The 26,789-nt window shown below is 44.4% G+C and overlaps 2 protein-coding genes across 7 annotated transcripts in view; one reads left to right on the forward strand and one right to left on the reverse strand.

Moving 5' to 3' along the window:
• On the forward strand, positions 1–17,044 carry prodh2 (proline dehydrogenase 2). 5 transcript variants are annotated; one of them, XM_054767222.1, is made up of 11 exons: positions 1–75; positions 227–524; positions 7,617–7,807; positions 7,920–8,046; positions 11,168–11,239; positions 11,311–11,391; positions 11,473–11,616; positions 11,807–11,973; positions 14,727–14,837; positions 14,915–15,003; positions 15,071–17,041. In XM_054767222.1, exons 2-11 carry the CDS (start codon positions 294–296, stop codon positions 15,238–15,240), a joined length of 1,383 nt encoding a protein of 460 aa, XP_054623197.1. In that variant the 5' UTR covers positions 1–75; positions 227–293; the 3' UTR covers positions 15,241–17,041. The 5 variants fall into 5 exon arrangements, with proteins under 5 accessions (XP_054623197.1, XP_054623195.1, XP_054623199.1 ...); XM_054767223.1 differs by having other exon boundaries at positions 49–65; positions 15,071–17,042; XM_054767221.1 differs by having other exon boundaries at positions 54–123; positions 219–524.
• The window catches only part of eif3c (eukaryotic translation initiation factor 3, subunit C), a 12,546-nt gene continuing 1,997 nt past the window's right edge, over positions 16,241–26,789 (reverse strand). For both annotated transcript variants that reach the window (XM_054767218.1, XM_054767219.1), the window contains exons 5-23: positions 26,626–26,751; positions 26,278–26,329; positions 25,767–25,891; positions 24,348–24,481; positions 23,377–23,527; positions 23,181–23,284; positions 22,932–23,073; positions 22,706–22,831; positions 20,149–20,242; positions 19,871–20,058; positions 18,449–18,673; positions 18,188–18,379; positions 17,951–18,122; positions 17,225–17,384; positions 17,077–17,142; positions 16,909–16,996; positions 16,667–16,832; positions 16,520–16,561; positions 16,241–16,437 (exon numbers count right to left, since the gene is read on the reverse strand). In XM_054767218.1, the coding sequence (XP_054623193.1) occupies positions 16,358–16,437; positions 16,520–16,561; positions 16,667–16,832; positions 16,909–16,996; positions 17,077–17,142; positions 17,225–17,384; positions 17,951–18,122; positions 18,188–18,379; positions 18,449–18,673; positions 19,871–20,058; positions 20,149–20,242; positions 22,706–22,831; positions 22,932–23,073; positions 23,181–23,284; positions 23,377–23,527; positions 24,348–24,481; positions 25,767–25,891; positions 26,278–26,329; positions 26,626–26,751 (2,433 nt within the window). In that variant the 3' untranslated portion in view covers positions 16,241–16,357. The remainder of the gene's footprint in view (positions 16,438–16,519; positions 16,562–16,666; positions 16,833–16,908; positions 16,997–17,076; positions 17,143–17,224; positions 17,385–17,950; positions 18,123–18,187; positions 18,380–18,448; positions 18,674–19,870; positions 20,059–20,148; positions 20,243–22,705; positions 22,832–22,931; positions 23,074–23,180; positions 23,285–23,376; positions 23,528–24,347; positions 24,482–25,766; positions 25,892–26,277; positions 26,330–26,625; positions 26,752–26,789) is intronic.

Consider the following 26,789-nt stretch of genomic DNA (forward strand, 5'->3'; position numbering starts at 1 on the left):
CATTAACCAGTGGTAGGCTTTTTTTGTTTCCAACCTCAGAGGAACACTGCTCTCCAGACAAGAAGGTGAGGTCAGGTAAGGTGTTGGGAACAAGTCTTAGCTGGACGGGGGCTTAATTAAATGATAAGTATAAATACCTTTGGTTATTATCTAACCAAATGTGACAGGACCAGTTTGACAGCCTGCATTCTTCTACACTTGTGCTCACGCTAAAACACACTTTCAGAACCAAAGCAAGGAAAACGCAACAACGCTGACACCTGTACTACAGTGGTGAACTCCACACAGGGAAGATGATGTGTACTTGCCTGCGCAGCTCACGCCATTACATCCTCTCTGTGAGGCTTATGGGTACAGTCTCCCACAAGATGGTGGCTACAGACAAGCCGGCTGGCCTCCTGACGGCCTCTTTGGCCTTTGACGATCCCAGAGCGTTCCAGGTGAAGAGTATGGGCGAGTTGCTTCGTGCTCTGGCCATATTCCGCTTCTGCTCCTTCCCTGTGTTGGTAAACAACTGTGACAAGGTGAGCTTGATCTGCATGCCTGCATACCATTATGAATCAAATTGCTAATGGTATGTTTTCATTGTCAAGGAATCTAAATATGTAGATAAAATAAATGGATGACTAACATTAATGGCGTAAATCACAATATGGGGGAAACTATGCCGCTCGGTGGAGGTCTTCGCTCTTCTAGTTTGACATGTATCAGCTCATCCCATGCATGTAAATACACTCGCTACATCACACGTATACAAGAAGGAACACAATTACACAAATGAAAACAAAAGCACAAAAATGTCAAATGTAATTGATCATTTGCAATTACAATTTGGCAAATACCCATATGTAGTTATCACATATGGAGAAGGAGTAGGATTAAATAACATCTGCTTCTTCTTACTCCTTTTGGCGCACTGACTTGCGCAAACATCAAACATGTGAAGTCTCTTGATGTAACCTGTTAGGCAAATAAAAAAAAACATTACCTGTCACGCCATAAAATTGGTTGGACCCAAAAAGGCAGGGTGGTGTCAAAAAGGAAGTCCTTTAATAGTTCGTTCACCACAGCAAAAAAGAAGGAAAAAAGGGGTAACAACAAAAATCTATGGTGCAGGGCAAACCGTAACAAAATAGCACCACGAAGGAAGGGAACCGAACATAAAGACTACCAAACTCCAAACGGGAGGGCTAACTGGGAGAAGCTACCGAACTGGCAGGAAGGCAATAGAAAAAGACAGTATATATCTACCGTGTAAGTTTAAGGATGAAGACGGGCAGCAAGAATGCGTCTGGGAAGATGACGATGGCTTGTGGCGTGAGTCCATGAAGGTCAATCAAACGACGCCTTCCTGCTGCCACAGGTGTGAATATAAAGAGGCAGCTCTGATTAGGAACACCTGTGGCTCGTTCAGTAGCTTCACCCATCAAGGTGGCCCTACAATGAGAAACACCTGAGAAACCAAATCCAAAACAAACAGACCAATAGGTAGCTCACCTGCAGCACCAGAGTGGTGTCACTGCAAAGCGTGACAGTATTCCCCCCTCCCAATTAAGTGGCACCCCTCGAAGAGTTACCTGGTTTGTCGGGGAATTGCTGATAAAAGTCGGAAAGAAGGGAGTCGTCAAGAATAAGAGAACGAGAGACCCACGAACGTTCCTCTGGGCCGTATCCCTCCCAGTCGATAAGATACTGTACGCCCCTGCCCTGCTTCCTGGCATCCACAATAGATTTGACCGTAAATGCAGGATGGCCATCCACCAACCGAGGAGGAGGAGGAGGCACTGGTGGAGGGCTGAGCTCGCAGGAGGAGACAGGCTTCATGAGGGACACGTGGAACACCGGGTACTTCTTGAGAGATGGCGGAAGCTTCAGTCTGGCTGACACAGGGTTAACCATACGGATGACCTCAAAGGGTCCAATGAATCTGGGTGCCATCTTTCTGGATTCTCCGGCCAACGAAAGGTCCCGTGAAGACAACCAAACCTTCTGGCCAGGCTTGTATTCGGGAGCAGGCTTGCGATGTCGGTCCGCCAACCTCTGGTTCCGTTTGGCGGTGCGCATAAGTGCAGCCCGGGTGTCTCGCCACACCCGGTGGACCCGGCCCAACAGGGTGGCCACAGAAGCCACAGATGATTCTTTCTCCTGGGAGGGGAATAGGGGAGGCTGGAAGCCGTGGGCTACGTGGAGTATTGTGGGCATATTCCACCCAAGGCAGATAGCGGGACCAGGAAGTGGGATGCTGGTGGCACACACACCGCAAAGCTGCTTCCAAGTCCTGGTTGGCCCTTTCAGTCTGTCCGTTTGATTGAGGATGGTACCCCGACGAAAGACTCACAGTTGCTCCAAGGGTTTTGCAAAAAGCCTTCCAGGTAGCAGCAGCGAACTGCGGGCACCACATCAAGCGGGATACCATGGATGCGTACCACATGCTGGACCAGAAGTTTAGCTGTTTCGATGGAGGAGGGTAGCTTGCGGAGTGGGATGAAGTGGGCTGACTTAGAGAACCTGTCGACGAAGGTAAGGACTGTAGTGAAGCCCCTGGAAGCAGGTAGTCCGGTGACAAAGTCCATGGCTATGGGTGACCACGGACGGGAGGGGATGGGAAGTGGCTGCAGCAAGCCTGCCGCTGCTTGATTGGATGACTTGTTCCTCGCGCATACTGAACACGCAGCTACGAAACTCCTGGTGTCAGCATGCAGGGACGGCCACCAGAAGCGCTGTGACAGGAGAAACGCCGTACGTCTGGCTCCGGGATGACAGGCGAGCTTAGAGGAGTGAGCCCATATGAGGACTTCAGATCGGAGGTGGCGAGGAACAAAGAGTCGATCAGGTGGACATCCGACAGGAGGGGGTGTGTCCTTGTTGACCTCTGCCACTCGCCTCTCCACCTCCCATTGGAGCGCTCCTAGAATCCGGTCTTTAGGTAGAATGGTCAGAGGGGGAGAAACTTCCACCGGAGGGGCGAACACCCTAGAGAGGGCATTGGGCTTCCCATTGAGAGATCCAGGACGGTAAGTGAGGACGAAATGAAATCTAGTGAGGAAGAGGGCCCAACGTGCCTGACGAGGGTTGAGGCGTTGTGCAGCACGAATGTAAGAAAGGTTTCGGTGGTCTGTAAAGATGATGAATGGATGAGCCGCCCCCTCGAGCCAGTGCCTCCACTCCTGCAAGGCGAGGACGACCGCCAGGAGCTCTCTGTTGCCAATGTCATAATTACGCTCCGCAGAATTAAGGCGTCTGGAGTAGAAGGCGCAGGGGTGCAACTTTTGGTCCGAGCTAGAGCGCTGGGAGAGTACGGCCCCAACCCCTGTGTCAGACGCATCCACCTCGACAAAGAAAGGGAGAGACGGGTCAGGGTGAACCAACACAGGAGCAGATGTAAAACACGACTTTAAACGCCTAAAAGCAGTGTTAGCCGCTGGGGTCCAGACAAAGGGAATCTTAGAAGATGTTAGCTTATTTAAAGGCTCTGCGACCTTGCTGAAGTTCTGTATAAAGCGCCTATAAAAGTTGGCGAACCCCAGAAACCTCTGCACAAGCTTTTTAGATGTCGGAGTCGGCCATTCGACCACCGCCTTAACTTTGGCGGGATCGGGTCTGAGTTGGCCCTCCTCCACAATAAACCCCAAGAACGGCACTGAGGAGGAATGGAATAAACATTTTTCGGCCTTGACAAACAGACTGTTGGCTAATAATCTTTGGAGCACCAAGCGAACGTGTTGATGGTGAGCAGAAACAGAGGGGGAAAAAATAAGGATATCGTCAAGATATACAAAAACAAAGCGCCCAATCATGTCCCTTAGCACATCGTTGATGAGACTCTGGAAGACGGCAGGGGCGTTAGTTAGGCCAAATGGCATGACGCAGTACTCAAAGTGCCCCAGTGGGGTGTTGAAGGCCGTCTTCCACTCGTCACCCTGGCGAATACGTACTAAGTGATAGGCATTCCTCAAATCTAGCTTAGAGAAGATGACTGCACTGTGGAGAGGAGTAAAGGCTGAATCAAGGAGAGGAAGTGGGTACTTGTTCCGGACAGTAATATGGTTAAGGGCGCGAAAATCGATGCAGGGTCGCAACGAGCCATCCTTCTTTTTAACGAAGAACCCAGCCGCTAGAGGAGAAGACAACGGACGTATGTGACCTGCCGCGAGAGAAGAGGAAATATAATCCTCGAGTGCCTTCTGTTCAGGTTGAGAGATGTTATAAAGACGACTAGAGGGAAGAGGTGCACCTGGCAACAAATCAATGGAGCAATCATAAGGCCGGTGAGGAGGAAGAGACATAGCACGATCCTTACAAAAAACTTTGTGGAGTGAGTGATATTCCTTGGGCACTAAAGTGAGGTCAGGAGGAGCCGGTGGAGGACGACTGGCGTGAGAAGCGGGTGTAGCAGCAGAGCGCAAACAGTGAGTGTGACAAAGATCACTCCAATTGGTAACTTTAAGTATAGCCCAATCAATTGTGGGGCTGTGCTGTTTAAGCCATGTGAGGCCAAGGACCACCGGAGCTGAACGCGATGGGATTATAAAAAAAACTAATGGTCTCCCGATGGTTACCCGCAAGGAGAAGAGAACAAGGAATTGTCTGGCTAATAATGCTAGCAAGATGGCCACCATCAAGTGAGCGCACAGTCTTAGCAGAAGGTAACAACACAGTAGGAATGTTATGCTTCACCAACTCACAGTCAATAAAATTATCGTCTGCTCCTGAGTCAATAAGAGCCTTTATGGGTAATGCTTCTTGCCCCCATGACAGCGTACCTTCGATCTGGAGACGTCCGACCACAGTTGAGCCCTTTGAAGGTCTCTCGCTGGAGGAAGGCGATCGGCGCCCTCCAGGACGAACCGGACAACCAGCGAGCGAGTGATCCGCCTCCCCACAGTAGAGGCACAAATGGAGGCGCAGCCGCCGGCTCCTCTCGGTCGACGACAGGCGATTGGCTCCCAGCTGCATGGGCTCGATCCCGCTGGAATCCCCCGAAGACGGTCCACTGACATCCGAAGGAGGAAGGAGGGGATCCGGAAGGGTTGATGGTGATGCCCGTTGTGGAAAGGTGGGAGTCTCCATTCGGCGTTGGAATGAGCGTTCCCGCAGCCGACCATCCAACCGAAGAGACAGAGCGATCAGCTCCTCCAATGATCTTGTCTCGTCCCGTGCTGCAAGCTCGTCCTGAAGGCGGGAGCTGAGGCTTCCTAGGTAGGTGCAGCGTAGTGCCTTCTCGTCCCAGTCGCTCTCGGCCGCGAGAATGCGAAACATGACAGAGTGGTCCGCGACAGAGGAGTTGCCCTGGATGGTGGAGAGAAGGCGCATGCCAGCCTCTCGCTCTCGCATCGGGTGGTCGAATACTTTTTTCATCTCTGTCACAAACAGGGGTAAGTTGTCACGTAGCTCTGTTTTTTTTCGCAGATGGCCAACGCCCAACTGGCAGCGCGCCCCGAAAGGAGGCTAAGCATGTATGCTACCCTTGCGGAGTCTGTGGCGTACGTGCTTGGTTGTTGTGCAAATATGAGGGAGCACTGGTGCACGAACAACCCGCACTGACCAAAATCACCTCCAAACCTTGCCGGGTGGGGAATGCTGGGTTCCCGGACAGAGGAACTGGGCAGCATGAAGGAGGGTGTGACTGGGACAGCATGTAAGGGCTGGTCTTCAGAGGAGGTGGCATGGGCAAGTGTTCGGACATGAATGTCTTTAAGGAGGGTCGACATGTCTTCTAGGACTTGCTCATGGCGGCTAATAGTCTGGCCATGAGCCTTGAGTGCCAAAAAAATCTTTTCCTGCTCTGCAGGGTCCATCAGTGTGGTCGTTTGATTCTGTCACGCCGTAAAATTGGTTGGACCCAAAAAGGCAGACAGGCAGGGTGGTGTCAAAAAGGAAGTCCTTTAATAGTTCGTTCACCACAGCAAAAAAGAAGGAAAAAAGGGGTAACAACAAAAATCTATGGTGCAGGGCAAACAGTAACAAAATAGCACCACGAAGGAAGGGAACCGAACATAAAGACTACCAAACTCCAAATGGGAGGGCTAACTGGGAGAAGCTACCGAACTGGCAGGAAGGCAATAGAAAAAGACAGTATATATCTACCGTGTAAGTTTAAGGATGAAGACGGGCAGCAAGAATGCGTCTGTGAAGATGACGATGGCTTGTGGCGTGAGTCCATGAAGGTCAATCAAACGACACCTTCCTGCTGCCACAGGTGTGAATATAAAGAGGCAGCTCTGATTAGGAACACCGGTGGCTCGTTCAGTAGCTTCACCCATCAAGGTGGCCCTACAATGAGAAACACCTGAGAAACCAAATCCAAAACAAACAGAGACCAATAGGTAGCTCACCTGCAGCACCAGAGTGGTGTCACTGCAAAGCGTGACAATTACCGTCACCATGATACTGCGCGAATCGCCCTTTTATGTTTTGAATTTTGTTTTTCAAAAGTTTTGTGAGTTTGAAAGTGTTTCACATTTAGTGCGTTTATTTTCATATTTGGAATTTTCCTCTAAATAAGAGAGGAGGAACGCAAGTACACAGCCATTAGAATATGATTAATTCCTATCCCGGAGGTAATGATTATTGTAATATGAGACTACAAGGACTAAGAGGAGTTTATTTATAAACATTCATTTTACAGCTATGTATTAACTAACTGTGGCCGCACGGTGGTCTAGTGGTTAGCATGTTGACCAACACAGGAACAGCCTGGAGATCGGGAAGACCTGGGTTCGATTCTCCCTTGGGCATTTCTGTGTGGAGTTTGCATGTTCTCCCCGTGTGCGTGTGGGTTTTCTCCGGGTACTCCAGCTTCTTCCCACATTCCCAAAAACATGCAGGTTAGGTTAATTGGAGACTCTAAATTGTCCATAGGTATGAATGTGAGTGTGAATGGTTGTTTGTCTATATGTGCCCTGGCGACCAGTCCAGGGTGTACCCCGCCTGTCGCCCGAAGTCAGCTGGGATAGGCTCCAGCATGCCCCTGCGACCCTAATGAGGATGAAGCGGTATAGAAAATGGATGGATGGATGGATGGGTATTAACTGTAAAAACAAAGTGAAAGCATTTTACTCATGCGACATGCAACACATTTTGGGCCCTGACCAGCAGTTTGTGAAGCATTTGCGTGAATGTTGGGTTTTGTGAGGTTTTGCAAGGTTTCCTGACCTACCTGAGTGGAAAAAACTGTTGTGGCATGATTTTGCAACAGCTTTGGATTGACAAAAAAAATGTCATTTTGACGGCATTTTAGTGTGCTGGCAGGGTCTTTGATGTTTGGCGTTGGCTTCCCCTGGAGACAAAGAAAAATTATTTTTTAAACCTGCTACATCAAAGCTGTAGTAAGCTTAGCTACTAAATGTTAAGGCTTTTTAATATTGTTGATAAAAGGAGATTCATTTATTTTCACGTTTTAGGGAGGCCTCAACAATTTTATACTCACTGTGAGGAGCCTACTTTGGAAACCTAATTTAAAAGGTTTGATGGTGCTTTAATCAGAAATTAGGCTAAATATAGATAGAGTTTTGCAAAAGTACAGGTAAATACAACTTCACTGAATGCCATCATGATACAGACTGACATAAAAAACAGGCTATCAGGTCAGTATCACATCATCTGTCTCTTTGCAGCTGATGTCAGTGGCCCGCAGCATTCTGGGTAGGCGCCTATTCTCCTCACTGCTCAGGCCCACGGTCTATGCTCAGTTTGTGGCTGGGGAGAACGAGAAGGAGATCTCCAAGTCCATGGAGAAGATGAGCCTGCTGGGACTGAGGCCAATGCTGGCCGTCCCCATTGAGGAAGATCTGGGGGAGAGCACGGGGTCAGGATAGTGTTTCATGCTGAAATACTAAAAGAAAAAAACAAAAGCACGCAGCACCACGAAACCTTACACATTAGTTACAATGCTGTGTGCGTGTGTGTGTCACCTGCAGGGAGAAGCGATATAACGACAACATGGAGGCCATGTTAGAATGTGTGCGCATGTCGCACAGCAATTCCTGGAGCAAAGATCCCATGATGCAGTTGAAGATCACAGCGCTGCTCAGCCCTGAACTGTGTGTAAGGAAGGAGATCTCAGGGGAGGCACAGCGGCTTGAGAAATAAAGAAAAACATCTTTATCCAAGCTGTCAATCATAATAATAATAATACATTTTATTTATGCACTTTGATTTAAAATAATCTCTAAATAAAATATAATTTGAAATAAATAGTGTAGTTTAATAAAAAGAAAGTAAATGCTTAAGAGCAATGTAGAAATACTAGCTGGGTAAAACATGATTTGCCATCAAAGGCAAAATAAATGAGAGTAAAACAAGTCTGGTGTTCGCAGAAAACGACACAAAATATGAAAATCAGTTTTTCTGAGAGAAGTGGAGGCCGCAACTGTATTATATTCTCACTGTGCCGCACTTTGGAAACCCCTGCATTTTACAATTGATTCCCAAAGTCTGGTAAGAGAATCACTAGTGGTACGCAGGCTCAATCTAGTAGTACGGAGCGCCAGAGATTTTTTTTGACTACTGTTGGTCGAAGTCGAAGAAGGAGAGGAGGAAAGTGTGTCCGTAGGAAGAGAGAGAAGAGAAACACCAAGAGTATAGGACTGAGAGTCGGGACGTTGAATGTTGGAACTATGACAGGAAAAGGTAGAGAGTTGGTTGACATGATGCAGAGAAGGAAAGTAGACATACTGTGTGTCCAGGAGACCAGGTGGAAAGGTAGCAAGGCTAGAAGTTCAGGAGCAGGGTTCAAGTTGTTCTATCATGGTTTAGATAGGAAGAGAAATGGAGTAGGAGTTATCTTGAAGGGGGAGTTTGTTAGGAATGTCCTGGAGGTAAAAAGATTGTCAGATAGAGTGATGAGTCTGAAGCTAGAAATCGAAGGTGTGATGGTCAATGTTGTTAGTGGGTATGCTCCACAGGTAAGATGTGAGCTGGAGGAGAAGGAGAAATTCTGGTTGGACTTGGATGAAGTGATGCAGAGCATACCTAGAAGAGAGAGAGTTGTCATTGGTGCAGACTTCAATGGACATGTTGGTGCAGGAAACAGAGGTGATGAGGTGGCGATGGGCAGGTTTGGTATCCAGGAGAGGAATGCAGAAGGACAGATGGTGGTTGACTTTGCAAAAAGGATGGAAATGGCTATAGTCAATACTTTCTTCCAGAAGAGGCAGCAACATAGGGTGACCTATAAGAGTGGAGGTAGGAGCACACAGGTAGACTACATCTTGTGTAGACAGTGTCATCTGAAGGAGATCAGTGACTGTAAAGTAGTGATAGGTGATAGTGTAGCCAAACAGCATAGGATGGTGGTGTGTAGGATGACTCTGGTGGTGAGGAAGATGAAGAGGACAAAGACAGAGCAGAGAACAAAATGGTGGAACCTGAAAAAGGAAGAGTGCTGCGTGACTTTTAGGAAGGAGTTAAGACAGGCTCTGAGTGGTCAGGAGGTGCTTCCAGATGACTGGACAACAACAGCTAATGTGATCAGGGAGACAGGCAGGAGAGTACTTGGTGTGGCATCTGGAAGGAAAGTAGACAAGGAGACTTGGTGGTGGAATGAGGAGGTAAAGGACTGTATACAGAGAAAGAGGTTAGCTAAGAAGTGGGACACTGAGAGGACGGAGGAGAGTAGACAGAAGTACAGGGAGATGCAGCGTAAGGTGAAAGTAGAGGTAGCAAAGGCCAAACAAGGCGCTTATGATGACTTGTATGCTAGGTTGGATAGTAAGGAGGGAGAGACTGATCTATACAGGTTGGCAAGACAGAGAGACAGAGATGGGAAGGACGTGCAGCAGGTTAGGGTGATTAAGGATAGGGATGGAAGTCTATTGACAAGTGCGAGTAGTGTGATGGAAGATGGAAAGAATACTTTGAAGAGCTGATGAACGTGGAAAATGAGAGAGAACAAAGACTAGAAGAGGTGACTTTTGTGGCCGTCGGTCCTGATGATATACCTGTAGAGGTTTGGAAGTGTCTAGAAGAGGTGGCAGTAGAGTTCCTGACTGGGTTGTTCAACAGGATCTTAGATCATGAAAAGATGCCTGAGGAATGGAGGAGAAGTGTGCTGGTGCCCATTTTGAAGAACAAGGGAGATGTGCAGAGCTGTGGCAACTACAGAGGAATAAAGCTGATTAGCCATACAATGAAGTTATGGGAAAGAGTAGTTGAAGCTAGACTAAGGGCACAAGTGAGCATTTGTGAGCAGCAGTATGGTTTCATGCCAAAAAAGAATACTACAGACGCAGTATTTGCTTTGAGGATGTTGATAAAGAAGTACAGAGAAGGCCAGACAGAGCTGCATTGTGTTTTGTAGATCTGGAGAAAGCTTATGACAGGGTGCCCAGAGAGGAACTGTGCTATTGTATGAGGAAGTCTGGAGTGGCAGAGAAGTATGTTAGAGTGGTACAGGACATGTATGAGGACTGTAAGACAGTGGTGAGGTGTGCTGTAGGTGTGACAGAGAAGTTCAAGGTGGAGGTGGGACTGCATCAGGGATCAGCTCTGAGCCCCTTCTTGTTCGCTATGGTGATGGACAGACTGACAGAGGAGGTTAGACAGGAATCTCCATGGACTATGATGTTTGCAGATGACATTGTGATCTGCAGTTAGAGCAGGGAACAGGTGGAGGAGAAGCTAGAGAGGTGGAGGTTTGCCCTGGAAAGGAGAGGAATGAAGGTTAGCCGCAGTAAGACAGAGTACATGTGTGTGAATGAGAGGGACCCAAGTGGAAGAGTGAGCTTACAGGGAGAAGAGATCAAGAAGGTGGAGGATTTGAAGTACTAAGTAGGCCTAGAGGAAGACCAAAGAGGAGGTTTATGGATGTAGTGAAAGAGGACATGAAGGTAGTTGGTGTGAGAGAAGAGGATGCAGAAGACAGGGTTAGATGGAGGCAATTGATTCGCTGTGGCGACTCCTGAAGGGAAAAGCCGAAAGGAGAAGAAAAAGAGAAGAAGACAAATTACTTTGGTAATATGTACACAAAATATGTATGAAATAATCATACAAATAGTGTAGGTAGCAAAAATGTGGACCTAGCGAAGCAAAAGCAATCCAGGTGGTATTATTTGGTGTACTCTCGACCATTTTCACTAAATTAAAGTCCTGCACACAAATGCATTATTCACTGGCGAAAACGTTACAAATTTGTTACGAAATAAATTAACGTTGTGTGTCAATGTAGGTCAAACTCACCAACGTGATTTCCAAACAACCCTACGACCTGGACCTCCTGGTCAGAGCCATGAATGGAGAGGTGCATCCGCACTACACCCTGTCGCCATCTTCCTCCTCCTCCTGACCTTTGACCTCTTTCCCACCTTTTAGACCGTCAACTTCCCTGGTTTGGAGGAGAGAGAGGCGGTGCACTTCCACTGCAGCCTGCGGCGACTCAACCGAATAGCAGAGGTGAGACATTGAACACACCTTCATTAAAATAACAACAAACAAAATTGCTGACATACCATAAATGTGATGTGTGTTGCTCAGGCTAGTATCAACAAAGTGCGCGTCCTGGTTGATGCAGAGTACACCTTCATGAACCCCGCCATGTCCCTTGTTACCATGGCAATGATGAAAAAGTTCAACAAAGATGGCGCCTGGATTTGGAATACATACCAGTGTTACCTGAAGGCAACTATGGCTGTGTCTCAAATTGAATACTTCCATCATCAGTACCCTTCAATATGTATACTATGTACACCGCGTACTTCGTTCCTGTCAAATTTTGACAGTATTGCTTCCCCAAATCCATTAGTCTTTGCTCACTTACCAGAAATGAATTAATAAATACATTTAATTAAATCTAAATACTTACTCTCAGGAAACCCGGACTCTCCTTTTGGAAGCTCTTGCTCAGTCCAAGGATGAAGCTTTCTGTCTGGGGGTGAAGCTAGTGAGAGGAGCCTACATGGACAAAGAAAGGAAGCTAGCAGTGAAGGAAGGTCGCCCGGATCCCATCCAAGACTGCTGGGAGGACACAAATGACAAGTGGGAACATTAATTATCTTTTCAACCAAGGTGTATGAAGGAATAGAGCTTTTTTTCACGAACAAGTGTAATTTAATTTTCTTTACAGTGTGGCCCTAGTCCTCACTCGTAAGCATTTTGTTTCCTGGTTCGTTTTTGCACCAAATAATATAAAATAACTTTTTGGTACAAAAAAAAAACAGCACCACCTGTCGGATATCATGTGCATTGCGTCCGTGCATCTAAAAACAAATAAGTAGAAATAACCCGCCCAAATCGGGTATTTACCAGCAAAGAACTGTATGGGGAACCACAGCACATTAAAAGACTAGGGGGTATACGGCGAAGCGTGTTTAGTGGGTAATTGCACAACTTTGACATATTAACACTTATCCCTTTAAAAAATAAATACATTGGAGCAATAACTTTCGTGTTTGATATCATAAATTCATTAAATATTTTTAATCTGCTGTAACTCGTTGTGACCACTAGATGGCAGTGTTTTGTGTGTCACGTGTTTTTTGGCGACTTTTACATTTTTTTTCCTTTTTATGGTAAAACAAGTGTTTTAATGCAGTCGATTGATGCCTCAGTGTTTATTCCTCCAGTAAATATTGTAATATAAGAAGACTAACAGGCTGAGTACTCACACAAGGACTCCTATTCCAAGGGCCAGAGTCGCCTCCACCTGCTGAGGAGACTGAGGTCCTTTGGTGTGTGCAGGACTCTCTTAGGGACCTTCTATGACTCTGTGGTGGCCTCAGCCATCTTCTATGCTGTGGGCTGCTGGAGAGGGGGCAGCACGGACAGGGACAGGAGCAGGATAAATAGACTGATCAGGAGCGCGAGCACTGTCCTGGACGGTCCTTTGGACTCCGTGGAGGAATTGGGGGAGAGAAGGATGTTGGCTAAGCTGACATCCATCATGGACAACACCTCTCACCCGCTACATGACACTGTGGGTTCCCTTAGCAGCTCCTTCAGCAGCAGACTGTTACACCCACGGTGTAAGAAGGAGAGGTTCCGCAGGTCCTTCATACCGACCGCTATCAGGCTCTACAACACCTGAACCATGTTGTATTCACTATGTCACTATGCATTCTTTACGTGTGTATCTTGCTTGCTGCTGTAACAGATGAATTTCCCTGCTGTGGGATTAATAAAGTACTACTACTACTACTATTACATTTACTGCTAACATTAATTATTAATATTTCATATTGCATTTTATTTCTTGTGTCCCCTCGGGAACCTTGTAGGTTCTAAATACATCATCTCCGAACTATTAAACAGGGAAACATGGGCACTTTCATGGCTGATTTTAAGATGAAAGCCTGAACATCACCTGGTCCCGACCAGGTTATGAGCTTAGCCTAAGTTATCGTGGCGATACAGCTGCTTTAAAAGAGCCTTCGCTGAACAGGCAAGTTCAGCTCCCCACTCAGCAAAGCTTGCTAACCCACTAAACTTGCTGTGCAGAATACCCCCTCTGTCATGACCCCACTGGGGGACAGAAATGTTTTCCCGGCACCCCGATTTGAAATACTGTTGAAAAACTGACAATTATTTATCTGTACCATACAGACAGAACTCCAAAATGAAACCAGTGATAAGGGAGACAACCAAAATGGAGAGCAGTGAAGCAAGTGTTGTTGCATGCTGCATGCTGAGTACAACAAATTTGTACATGTTGGCAGGTCTGCACTAATATTGAAAGTCCTCCCTGCCTCTCGTGCCCTCCCCCCAACAGTTCACCACCCCTCACTATTTGAAAAGTTCTGAGCTAAACTCATAACCTGATCCCGACCAGACTTTCATCTTAAAATTGTTGTCACCATTGATTGAAAACCTGGTGGACCTGGGAGCAAGAATAATTTGAACAGCACTATGACGGGAGTGGCTACTTTGAGATCACATGGATCTGCTAGCATTCCCTCATGAAATTCTGTATAAGAGATATAGATTCTCAGCCGAGGGAATAAGCTAGATTTGCTCACTTTTCTAGCCGAGCATCAGGAATAAAATGCAATATGAAATATTAATTAGACCAGTGTTAGTAGACGTATATGTCACAGCAGTCCTTGCGCGAGTACTCAGCCCATTAGTCTTCTTGTTTTTACATTACAGTATTTGCGGTGGGGATAAGCACTTTGATACAGTGGCAGAGAAGGAATGTAGCAACTCCCTGGAGCTGATTGGTCCAAACATTATAACTTCCTATAACTCTGGGATTTGGTACATTCCACTTCCGGATGGTGTAATTGTAAATTTTGTTAATGTGTTTTGCACTTCTCAGCCACCCGTATTGTGAGGCATCAATCAACTGCAACAAAAAAAGGTATTTATTCTAACTAAAAGGAAAAAATTGTCACAAAGGAAAAAGTTGCCACAAACATGGTCACTCAGTGGCATTCTAGAGCGGGAAAACAATATAGTATTTCAAAGATGAAGACAGTTGCTGCTCCAATTTTTTTTTTTAATACGTCAAAGTCGCACAATGTTGAGCATTCATAAATGAAAAGACTAACTTTTTTTTATCTTTGAAATTATTTAAAATGAAAAGACTAGTAGGGTATACTGTAGTTAGTGACCGCACGGTGTCCTAATGGTTAGCATGTTGGCCACACAGTCAGGAGATTTCTTTTATAAGCTTGTATTGCATTTTGTCCCCTTCCAAAATCTGGATGAAATGTCATACATTTTGAACTATTAAGATCCCACGTTGATTTTACAGGAGAAAGATGTTAAATGTTGCCTAACATCTACTTGTGCAGTTACAATGGCTTGCTGGAGATGATGCTGAAGGTCATTGCCCAGGACCCTGGAAACTACAGGATTATTGTGGCCACACACAACGAAGAGTCAGTGAGGCGGGCGGCCAAATGGTGAGGTGAAGGCCACATAAAAATTGGACTCAAGTGACGCCAGTTTACATCATCTATAATTGTTTCATTATCCTCAGGGTTGAAGAGCTGGGCATAGACAAAAAAGGCGGCTGTGTGTGTTTTGGTCAGCTTTTGGGGATGTGTGATCATGTCTCCCTCACTCTGGGTGAGATCAAATCTAACAAGATACATTGTTGTCATGGCAACTAATCCCCTCTCCTCTTCCCCTTCAGCTAAGGAGGGTTATGCCGTGTATAAGTCGGTGCCGTACGGCTCGGTGGACGACACTCTCCCCTACCTGGTGCGTCGGGCTCAGGAGAACCGCACCGTGTTGCAGGGGATCCGAAAGGAAAGGGACCTTTTGAGGAAGGAGTTCCTCAGGAGACTCAGACGGTCAAACTGAGAGCACACTAGACCAGAGGTGTCCAAACCTTTTTCACCAAGGGCCACATATTGATGGTGGTTGGGGAGGCCGTAAGAGTGAATTGGCATCCACGTTTTCGTGGGTCTACCCAGGGCAGCTGTGGATACAGATGCAGTTAACCATCACCAGTGTGGCTGTGGATTAAATAAATAATGGGTTGACTTAAGCGCTTTGGGTACCTCGAAAGGCGCTATATGAATCCAATCCATTGTTCTTGTTCCCATAATATTTGGACTTTATTCCTCAACCTAATTTTCCAAAATGTACACCATTTTTCCCCCCTTTTAATATTTCAACTAGGTTACTAAAAAGACATTTTTCTTCATATTACATTTTTATTCTCAGAAGTGTGACTTTTTCTCATGAGAATACACCTTTTTGGTCTTAGTATTTTGAATTTGATTACAGCTGTTTGTTTTTTTATTTTAAAAGTATTTTGTAAATTTTCTTCTCATAATTTAACCCATATTTTTATTAATCCCACATTTTAACTTTATCCTTGTAATATAACTTTTTTGCAAACCTAATTTTCCAAAACTTACAACTTTAGAGTTTTTGTCGTTAGTTTTCAATTTTCTTGTTTTAAAATCATATTTTTAGAATGTGCCATGGGCCAATAAAAACAACAAAACAGCTTTGAGTAACACATGGCTCCCGAGCCACATTTTGGACACCCCTGCGCTAGACATTGAATATTAAGATGAATTCATTTAGTTTGGTAGATGGCCAAATGTAGCAGAAGGTATACACTGGATGTGGAAGTAGTTTGAATCAAGCAACACAAACCAGCTATATTAACTTGTGAGAAATTTAAAAAAAATATGCACTTTTCTTTTTTTTTCTTGCTGTAGCTAATAAAAATGTTTTTGTGATACTCTGCAAAGAAAATAACTGTTGTTGACACTTGCAGTCGACCCCTCCCACTGTTTTTAATGTAAAACCAACAAAATGTATGCTTACTAAAAAAAGGACGGCAACAGACTATTCAAGATAGTTTATTTAGATAACTGATCACACTTCAACCAATAAACAGCCCCAGTCAGACAGATCAGCCGGGTGATGCTTGATGATAAAATGGAATGTAAATATGCCAAGATTAGTAGTTGCCTTGGTTCTGATTCCTGTAGCCTCCTCGCTGGTAGCCCCCCTGTTTGGACTGGTAACCTCCCTTCTGATCTGTGGAGGCCACACCGATAACAGTCAGGAGATGTGCCACTGTATTCTGCATACAAAAATATCAGTTGCTTCCTCAACATACCTCTCTGGTATGACTGTTTCTGTTGATATCCGCCTTTCTGATCTGTAATCCAAGTGACAACCAATTAGCAGGAGAAAACAACTTTTGACAAAAGGCTGAGTGGAGAGACGGTGAGTACAGGAAGACACATTAGTACTCTGAGCTGACCTCTGTTGAAGTAGCCGCCATAGACACCCTGCTTCAGGTCAAAGACACGCTCATTATTCTCCACCAGGCTGCCTAGTTTCTCAGCCAGCTGCAGGGCCATGTTCTGCAGAGAGGTGGGCTCTGTGCGGTGCATCACCACCGTCTGTGTGGGCTGGTCCAGAGAGGCCTGCCAGAGAGGGGCATGTTAAATACCAACACTATCAGCCTTTACTATAGACTAGGAGGAAGCCATGAAAATTTACCATTAGTTCTTCGTTGATGATCATTTTGCTGATGATGCTGTGAACTGTGGCGATCTCCAACTCAAACATGTCAGACAGCGTTGCCATGCTGGAGAACACGTATGGCAAATTAAAAAGCAGCAACTTTTTAAACAGGGTTTTTTTTATAAACTTTATGTTAAAGCTGACCTAATGGAGTCATACACGCTGCTGTATGTGAACAGGTATGTCCTTAGTGACTCCTCTTGGATCTTCCTACAGAACAAACACATCTCAAACAGTCAGATAATGAACAACCCCACAGCAGAACATGATAGAAATTATTTTTTGTACCAACCTGACGAGCATCTCTCGCACTCGCTGCGTCTCGGGAAACAGGTCCCACACTTTACTGTTCATCTTCTCGTTAATGATAAAAGAGTGGCAGGTGCGCCAGTCCCCCATCTTCATGGCCTTGCTAGCTGCAACCACATGTTCCCGCATGCTCTCTGGGGGTCCTGGATGGTAGGTAGACAAAGCAGACAGGTGATGACCACATGTATACACATTGTTGCTTCATTTTACGGTGTGCAGCGAAACCACCGTAAAATAAAGCCAGGAGCTCTGCCAGCCTGTCAGCTACAGATTCAACATTTTGTTTCTGGTTGGCTTGCCTGTAACTGAGTGTACTGTAATGTTAGCACTGTAGCTAACATAGTTATGTAGTGTTGCTAACATTCGTGTCGCCTGTCGCCCTCCTTAATATTACATTATTGTATAGGATATATGGCATCTATTATGTTGGACAAGTGCAGTTACAGTGTATATGTAAAAATACAACATGCACAATGGCATTTCTTGAAGACAAACAGCTCATTAGCATTAAAGGTACACACACAAACTGAAGGAAAATAGAAGGACTTCCAAACTGTCTAAATTTGAGCATCAAGGCCATGCCTTGGGCAATACAATTCCAAAACATTATTGTGATGCATGGGGGACTTATCTAAAATAGTATACTAAGGGAATTTTAATACTCCTGTCAGGAAAAGGCAATATAATTAAGCATGACAAGTAGTCTTACCGAGTAATGGCTGTCTCTCTCCCACTCGGAGCTGATGGTGGAACTGCTTGCTGATCATGCGGCGACGGGCGTCGAACTCGTGGGCAGCCATGTAAGGGATTTCCAGCAGCATGGCCGACACTAGGTACACACATTCCAGCAGCTCCAGGTTGATGTGCATGTGGAACGGCACCTATGATGACAACAAGCGATGATCACACATGCCAACACGACACGTGCGTATTTGTGAAGACTAACTTGTCTTCTCTTCTCAATCTTCTCCTGCTCTGCATTCCTCTCTTGCATGTTCCTCATGAGCAAACCCTGACCCAAGAGTTCCTTGGCACGGCCTGATGACTGGATGTCCAGCAAGGCATTGTGAGCGTCTTTGATCATCCCTTGACGGAACGCACAGATTCCCAGTTGAACCATGGTTCTGTTGTAGAGGATCTAAGAGAACGATTGATGTTAAGTTAGCACAAAATTTCCGTCGTTGTGGGGTCTTTTGTGTGTACGCACCTGCACGGGCGGGTCGGCGTGCTGGATGTTGTCTTGCAGGTGGCTCATCAGCATAAGGTCACGTGCCTGGTACCAGCGTGAATGCAGCGCATGGTGGTAGATGTGACAGAGGATGGCGCATGTGCGGATGCGGTCGGTGCGATCCTTGGCGTAGATGAACTTGCAGAGGCGGTCCATGATGACAGCACTGTCCTCTCCCTCGCTCTCCTCCTGGTCCTGTTGGGACTACATGACACCAGGCATACACGGTCAGATCATTACAGGGAATTACAAGGTGGGATACAAGGTGTATCTTTTTCAAGGTCAGATTCAAGCTTTTCCACCCCCTTACGGTAGGGATGCTTCGATCGATTGGTCACCGATTAGTATCAGCCGATTTCTGTAAAAAAAATACGTGATCAGCATTTGCCAATAAATGCCTTTCAAAGCCAATCACAAAAACGTTTGCCGTGCAGCAGCGACATGACATTCCATGTCAGGACAACACAGACATGGCATGAATGTGCATGCCAGCAGTGAGCTGACAAGAAAAGCACTTTGACCCGTATTGCTGCGAGTATCAACACAAGTCTGTAAAACAGCAATGGTTTCAGTTTTACAGCTTGACACAGGCTATGCCAATCGATGCCAGTGTGTTTGATCACTCCCTTGGCAAACCTATTGGTGCTCAACTTCTCTTGCATCTTTCAATACACGCTTCGCCTCGCTCTCCGCAGCTAACTAGCTTGTTAAATTATCTGCCTAGTTTCTCGTCTTCGAAATTCAAATGTGACTTTTAACAGTGACATTTTGTTTTTAAAACAAACAAGCAATGCGGTTAGTTTGGAGCTCATTTTTCTCCCACGGGGAAGTGGATATTACATCCATCGGAATCCTTGGAATAGTCTAAGGTCGGCCCTGGCCAACAGCACATGAAATATGTACAGTTAATCCATGTGATCGGTATCGGCCGATCTCACTCATGGATGATCAGTATTCGAATCGGCAGCATAAAAACCAGATCAGAGCATCCCTACCTTATAGTTAAGATGAATTAAAAAGACCTTTTATACTTAAAAAAAATATACATTTATTCAGAATTATAATATTTATTGTTTTCAGTATATTGTAAATGGCAGTCGACTAATTTTGTGGCTTCGGCTGTCTTATCAAGGCTGAAACAGGTGGCACACCTGTATAAAGATATTGCAAAGATATTGTATCGGACTAGCTAATGAACCGATGATGTCAGATGACATGTCGTGTAAAAGTGCACACAATTACGGTGATATCCAGGTTTGCTAGGTTCTGTGTAAAAGGCACAAGCGGATAAATGGCGGCTCAAATGTTATGGCTCTGATGAGGCTATTTTGTGGGATCTGTGTGTGAAAGACGCTACACATTCCTTTGAACAGAATGTTTTCTGGCAACAGATTTTGTCACCTTTGTTTCTCCCTGGATGCCCAGGCTGCGCCGGTGAGCCTTGTAGTCAAACTTGTAGTAAGTGTGCATGATTCGGCGCAGGTAGACACGACAAATGTCCTCTGTGCTTCCTTTGGTCTCCAAGTAGGTGAGGAGACGGTCCACGATGCCACAAACGCGTCCTTCGTCTTTCAAGTTGTCCACATATTCTAGGAGGAAGAGGAGGATGAGGAACCTTTGTCAAACATTTTCCCCTCCTATCTATATGGTTTAATTCAAGATTAAAAAAAAACCCTCACCTTGTGAATGAGGATCAGTGTTCTGCATGATCTTTGTAAACTCTTCATCCATCCTTTCCACCAGAGTTAAGATGCAACCACGAACTCTGAAAGGCTGTCAAACACACAAGAACAACTCATTATCACATTCGACCATTTTTCTTGCATTTTGGATGACAGGACAAAGGGCATTCACTACGGGTGTAACGGTTCACATGGATGTATTGAACCATTTCGGTTCTGCATGTTCGGTTCGATGCACTTGCATACCGTTTCGGTTATACTGTATGCTATTTTTCTAATTAAATTTATTTAGAGTGATCCAAGTGTTCTGCGTGGAGCTAAAGCCCTGTGCGAGTTTCTGCACGGACGCCTCCGAGTGTCAGGCACTACTGACTGAGAGGGAAGAACGCTAGTAGCGTGACAAATGGCATCACGGCAAATGCAAGCGAGAAGCCTGAACTGGAAGACCTCCCATCTCACTACGGTCTCCTGTTTGGGACCACTTTGGCTTCCCTGTTAAAATTACGGATGGACAAAGGCAAGTGGATAAATCCAAAGTTGCGCGTCAACATTGTTCCACGGATATCGGGTATGCTGCAGGAAACACATCTAACATGTTAGCACACTTAAAAGCGGCATCATCCGGCAGTGAATGTTACATTTACAACAAAGAACCAGCTTAGTGCAAACACCGATAACTTCAGCATATAAACAACCTCTAGCAAGCAACTCTGACCGGGCCAAAGCAGTAACACATGGTATTGGAGTTTTTATAGCCACGGGATTACGTCCATATTCAGTTGTTGAGAATGCTGGCTTTAAGTATATGATTAAAGTTCTTGAACCTTGCTACAAAATACCATTATGTCTTCACTTTAGCCAGAAAATTATACCAGCACTTTATGTGATGTCGTCAACGAGCTGTCACATGTCCGCTATTTCACTTACGACAGATGGTTGGACCTCACACGCAACAGAGAGCTATTTAACGGCAAGTGTCCATTACATTTCGCCACAATGGGAGATGAGGAGTCACGTTCTGCAAACAAGACCCGTTTATGAACAGCACACGAGCACAAATCTTGCAGAGCTCTTCAAGGAGGCTGTGAATGAATGGAAGCTGGAGAGACTGGAGAGACAATTCCTGTGACCACAGATAATGCTAAAAACATTGTCAATGCTATAAAAGAAGCAGGACTGGACCCTCAGATAGGCTGTTTTGCACACACCAACATGCATCAACCAGATATTCGGATTATTGGACAAAGTAAGAAAGATTGTGACATTTTTCCACAAAAAGCACCACAGCTGCCCACATGCTGGAGAGCAAACAAGAAATGCTGAATATTCCAAAAGCATGCCCTCATTCAAAGCATGTCCCCACAAGCTGGAACTCAAGCTATGACATACTTGAACAATATCTTGTACAGCAAGCAGCTATATATTCAGCACTCACTGAAAAAGCTTTGAAGAACAAAGACATACTGTATACACACTCAATGAAGAAGTGGCGGCAATGGCAGAGGACGTGATTGAAGCACTTAAACCTCTTAAAACAATCACAACAAGCTAGCAGTCACAAAAAACCTGCAGGAAAGATACTCTGTGTACTATGACTTTTTGCACAAATGCACAGCCCTGGACCCAAGATTCAAAGCCTTGGCTCACATACAAGATGAAGAGGGACTGAAGATTTTCAGCAACCTCATGAGAGAAATAATCTGGATCTTAATTTCCAGGGACATTATCCACCAGGTCACCTCCAGTTAAGAAGTCTGTAATGACTGAATTTTTAGGTGAACTTTTCCAGACACAGGTGGGAAGTAGTAAACCAACCCTTTTGGAGAAGGTCCAAGAAGAGGTCAGTACATACAGAGCTTCACGGTGCATGGTACAACAGCAGTATAACTGCTGTTATACTGCAGTATAACTGCTGTTGTACCATGCACATGACAATAAAACTCTCTTGAATCTTTGCTCTTCTTTGGTGGAAAGGAATTGAGGCCACATACCCCACATAGCAAAACTAGCAAAGCATTACCTCTGTATTCCAGCTACCTCTGTTGCTAGTGAGTGTGTTTTCTCCACTGCTGGAGATATTGTCAATGCAACCAGATCTGTGTTTTCTGTAGAAAATGTGGATAAGTTAATCTTTTTAGCCAAAAACTTTAAGCTTGAATAGTTACAGTTGTCATATTCAAGCTGCAGATTTTTAAATTGTTTAAACAAAACAGTTTATTTTTTTATTTTTCTATTTAAAAAAAAAAAAAAAAAACTCAGTCTAATTTATTTGAAATGTCACCAAAATGGGTCGCTTTTATTTATTAAAAAAAAAAAAAAGTTCCGTTTGCATTTAAAAAAAAAAAAAAAAAAAAAGCATTTAAAGTCATTTTTCTGCCTTTTTTGTACTGAACATTAACCGATGCATGCAACCAAGTACTCCAAGAAACTGAAGTGAAATTACATTTTAGTGTGCTGTTACACCCCAAACATTGACACTAAATGCAACAATGAATGCAAAACTCCAACTATTGGATCATTCCCAGTTAATGAAGCTCATGAGATGCTGGGATACCTGGTCTGAGATGGTCAGGTTTTCACTGTCCTCTGCAATGTTCTCCCCAATGAAGATGTTGCTGTTGTCAAACAACATGTCCAGCAGCTCGTCTATGCATTCGAGACACTTCTTCCACATTTCCGGCTGATGGGGACAGTCAAAGAAAGACAGACATTTCCACACTCTGACATTTTTAGTGGATGATATAAAATATAAACATATAAGTATGAGACAGTTTTCCCACCTTCATGAAGGTTGCCATGTTGGGGTTGTAATCGTACAGCGAAGCAATGATGTTGAACTTGATTTTGACTGTGACACCCGCACCAAGGTTATTCTCTGTAGCGATATTTGCCAGGGCATTGAGCAGTTCAATCTGGCCAGTCCTGACAATGGGATAGGAAATGAAATAATAAATGAGTGACCAAACGTACATACAGTCTCGAATCAAGACTGAGCCTTAGTAGAGGGTGAGTAAAATGAGACTGGTTACCTGTCTGTGCTCTTTTTCCCTCTGGCTTGCAGGATCTCATTGAGCTTCTTCACCACCACAGCTGTGTTGATCTCTGTGCCCTTTGCAAACATCTTGGGCTTCTCCTGATGATGTAAATGCAATGTACCAATGTGCAAGAAATGTGCATAACTATGGGTGTTACCTCCAAAGATGCTTGCTGAAAGATTGTCCTTACCTTGACGAGAGGGACGCCTCCCTTCACCTTCTCCCAGCCTCCCTCGACCTCCTCTCCTCCCTCTTCCTCAGCCTCCTCCTCCAGTTTCTCTTTCTTCTTGAGCTTCTTCTTTTTCCCAACCTTTTCGCTGCTCTTCTCGGGTGCCTGGGCCCTGCACACACAGAGACATCACAGAAGAGGTAATGGCACACGTTTATTCTACAAACATCTCATAAAAGGGTAGTCGACATTTAACTTTGGTAAATACTACAGTGAAACGCCCTTTAGACCTGCCTAACTCAGGTCAACAAGAGGTTGTTCACATTCCTGACACCAGAAATAGTTTGCACATGTTCTTTTGGCTTTCGCTAGTGACATTTTTATTAGGCATTATTTGTGTTGTTGCTTAATTTTCCTTAGCGTTAATGATGAAGTTGACAATAATACAACACGTCGACACAAACAGACCAATTTTTCATAGAAACGTCTCCACTGGGTCACAAATTTTATGTCGACAAAAGCAGTCGTTTGTGTTTGTCTCAGTTTCAGCATGCCCTTTTTAGTAATGAGAACATGTTGGATCAGGACATGAGTTGCTCCACATAGACCATGGGTCTCAAACTCAATTTCACTGGGGGCCAGTAGAGGTAGAGTCCGGGTGAGGATGGGCCGCATCAAGTATTGGGAGTAGGGCTGGGAATCTCAGGGTACATCACGATACAATTCACAATACATCCATGTGATAACACCACTGTTAGTTCAGTGTTGGTGTTTGCTTGCCCCTGTAAGTATGGAAGTAACACTGAGCTTGCCTGGATGTTGTGGGCTGCAGTTACACTACTCTTTGATGTTCAGTCGTGGGCCGCAAGATACGATTTGGTGGGCCGCAAATGGCCCGCGGGCCGCGAGTTTGAGGCCCCTGACATAGACTGTTTGTTGGCATAAATGGGACCAACTTAAACGAGTTTAACGGGTAATGTTTGGAGTCTTACTTCTTGAGGAAGACCATGGCGAGAGATGCACTTTTCCCCTCTCCTTCATCGGAGCTCTCACTCCCAGTGTCCACAGTGTCAGAGCTCCAGTCTTCATCGTCATCATCATCATCATCACCAGAGGAGGACTCATCCTGGGCACAGATAGGGTTAGGTATCGTTTACATATTAACCAATGCCAGGGGCCAAATCCATATTTATGAAACGGTGCTGGTGCTTAAACTGTGCCTGAAAAAATGGGAAAACATACATCTGTTTCTGGAATTTTTTGACACACAGGTAAATAATAATAATAAAAAAAAAAAAGGCAACGGGGAAAAAAATGAATTTAGGAAAAAATAATGTGAGTATTTATGTACATTGTACATGTATGTCAGGGGTGCACACAATTAAAATGATCTACCTGTCACTATAAAACATGGCACATATAAAATCTAACCGGTAAACTTTGCAACTACTATAGTAAATACGTACTAATGATTAGTATTTCACATTCACACTTTCAAAGTTTACAGGTCATCAAAATAGTTGATAACATTCAGTAATTCACAATTCAAATAAATTTGACAATAAAGATAGTGACACATAATTCCTCAATAGTTCTGCATATAAACCGAGTAGTATGTCAGTGAAAATAGCTGCGTAGCGTATACGAGAAATTAAAAGGATTACGCAAAAGACAATGCAGCCGAAGTCAAGGCAACATATTATTTTTGGTACTTTATTTTTTTGTGCCGAAGCACAGGCGCGAATCAGGAGGGGGTTTAATGCCAGTTGACTGATGTCATATGACATCTACAAAGTGATGGTTATGATGTGGGTGACATGTGACCAACGCAACCTTTACAATCGCTGTAATGGGCACCTCTGATATAGCATATATGTCCATTCATACCATGTATTACTGAGGTTGAGTGGGAAAAAAAGGTTATCCTCTCATTCTGTGTGGAAGTGGTAAATTTTTTGGCTTCTTTGCCATTCTTCCCCACTCCGTTTTGAACACTTACGTAAGTTTAGAATAAATAAATTGGAGAGGCTAACTAGTTAGCTTGGTAACTTGCTATGCTAGCGGTGGCCGTCTGTTATGTGCCTGCAGTGATACCGTAGCCTGCGCAATGTGATGTAAACAAAGAACAGGAATGTAAAAGTGACTATTGGGGTGTTATTTCATGTCTACAGGGCTGTTATAATGTTAAAACCCATATTTACAAAGTCAAACAGGTTTTCTATGCTCTTATTACGAAAGTATTCCATTTATTAATATTGAATCCTACTTCACAGAAATTCATTTGGTACATATCCCCAGGCACATTAGCCAACACCTTTTTTTTCCCATTTTTTAAACTTTTGATACTCTTGACGCAATTACGAATTAATGAACCAGTATTCCATTTCAATTTTAAAAGGAGGTTTTCATACCCCGGATCCTTTGGCGGACTTAAGGAACTTGCTGGCCTCAGGCGCAGCCTCTGGCTTTTTCTTCAAGAATGATTTGGCGGACACGCCCTCATCGCCACCTTCGTCATCACTGTCAGAGGATGAACCTTACAGTACAAAAAATAGGAATGAATTAAAACTGGCAATCATTTGTCTTTAACAATGTAACTTCCTCATAACATCAAACAACATGGAAGCCATGTTTAGGGATCTATAAATCAAACCAACATGATATCAGACCTAAATGGTCAAAGTTACAAATTTTAAATTCATGTGACTACCGTATTGACCCAAATACAGGACAATGGTTTTTTTTTCTAAAGACAAAAAAGGTGGGGTCGTTTAATATTCAGTCTTGTATGGATTTACAGTATACAATCAAACCAACAAGTGGTCCAAAACACCTGCCCAAACGTGTCCGAGCTTTTTTCTTCATGTCTCGCACACACACAGGAAAGATTCCTTATAATTTAACAAGGAAAAATGTGGTTACCTGAATCATCTTGTCCCTTCTCCTCCTCTTCATCTGCAGATTCTTGTGGATTCTAAGAGAAAGAAGGAATTACGACAATTTTATGAGTGCAACCTCCTCTAATGATGCCCTGACAAACAACAAAAACAAACTATTAGACTACACAGCGCGTCCTCAACAGCCATTAACACACGCACACACACGAGGACTGAAGAACTGCATGTTAATTTATTTAGTATTTTTGAGTGTTATTTTTAAGTATGTATTTGTAAAGAGTGGATGATCCAACTTAATTTTGTTGTAATGTTCTTTTACAAACGGTATCTAATCTAATTAGTCACAGTAAATGTAATTTAGACACCTCTTTACCTCTTTATAAGCAGCAATTTCCGTCTCGTAATCCCTGTTGTACTTGCGGATCTTTTGTCGGAGTGTACTGAGGGCTTTTGCGTTGTTCTTGTTCATCTTCTTCTTGCCTTCTTTGTCCTCCCAAAGCTGAAACAATTGCTCATATGAATAAATTACGCAGACAA

The sequence above is a fragment of the Dunckerocampus dactyliophorus genome, chromosome 2 (assembly GCF_027744805.1).
Source record: "Dunckerocampus dactyliophorus isolate RoL2022-P2 chromosome 2, RoL_Ddac_1.1, whole genome shotgun sequence".
Taxonomy (NCBI): Eukaryota; Metazoa; Chordata; class Actinopteri; order Syngnathiformes; family Syngnathidae; genus Dunckerocampus; species Dunckerocampus dactyliophorus.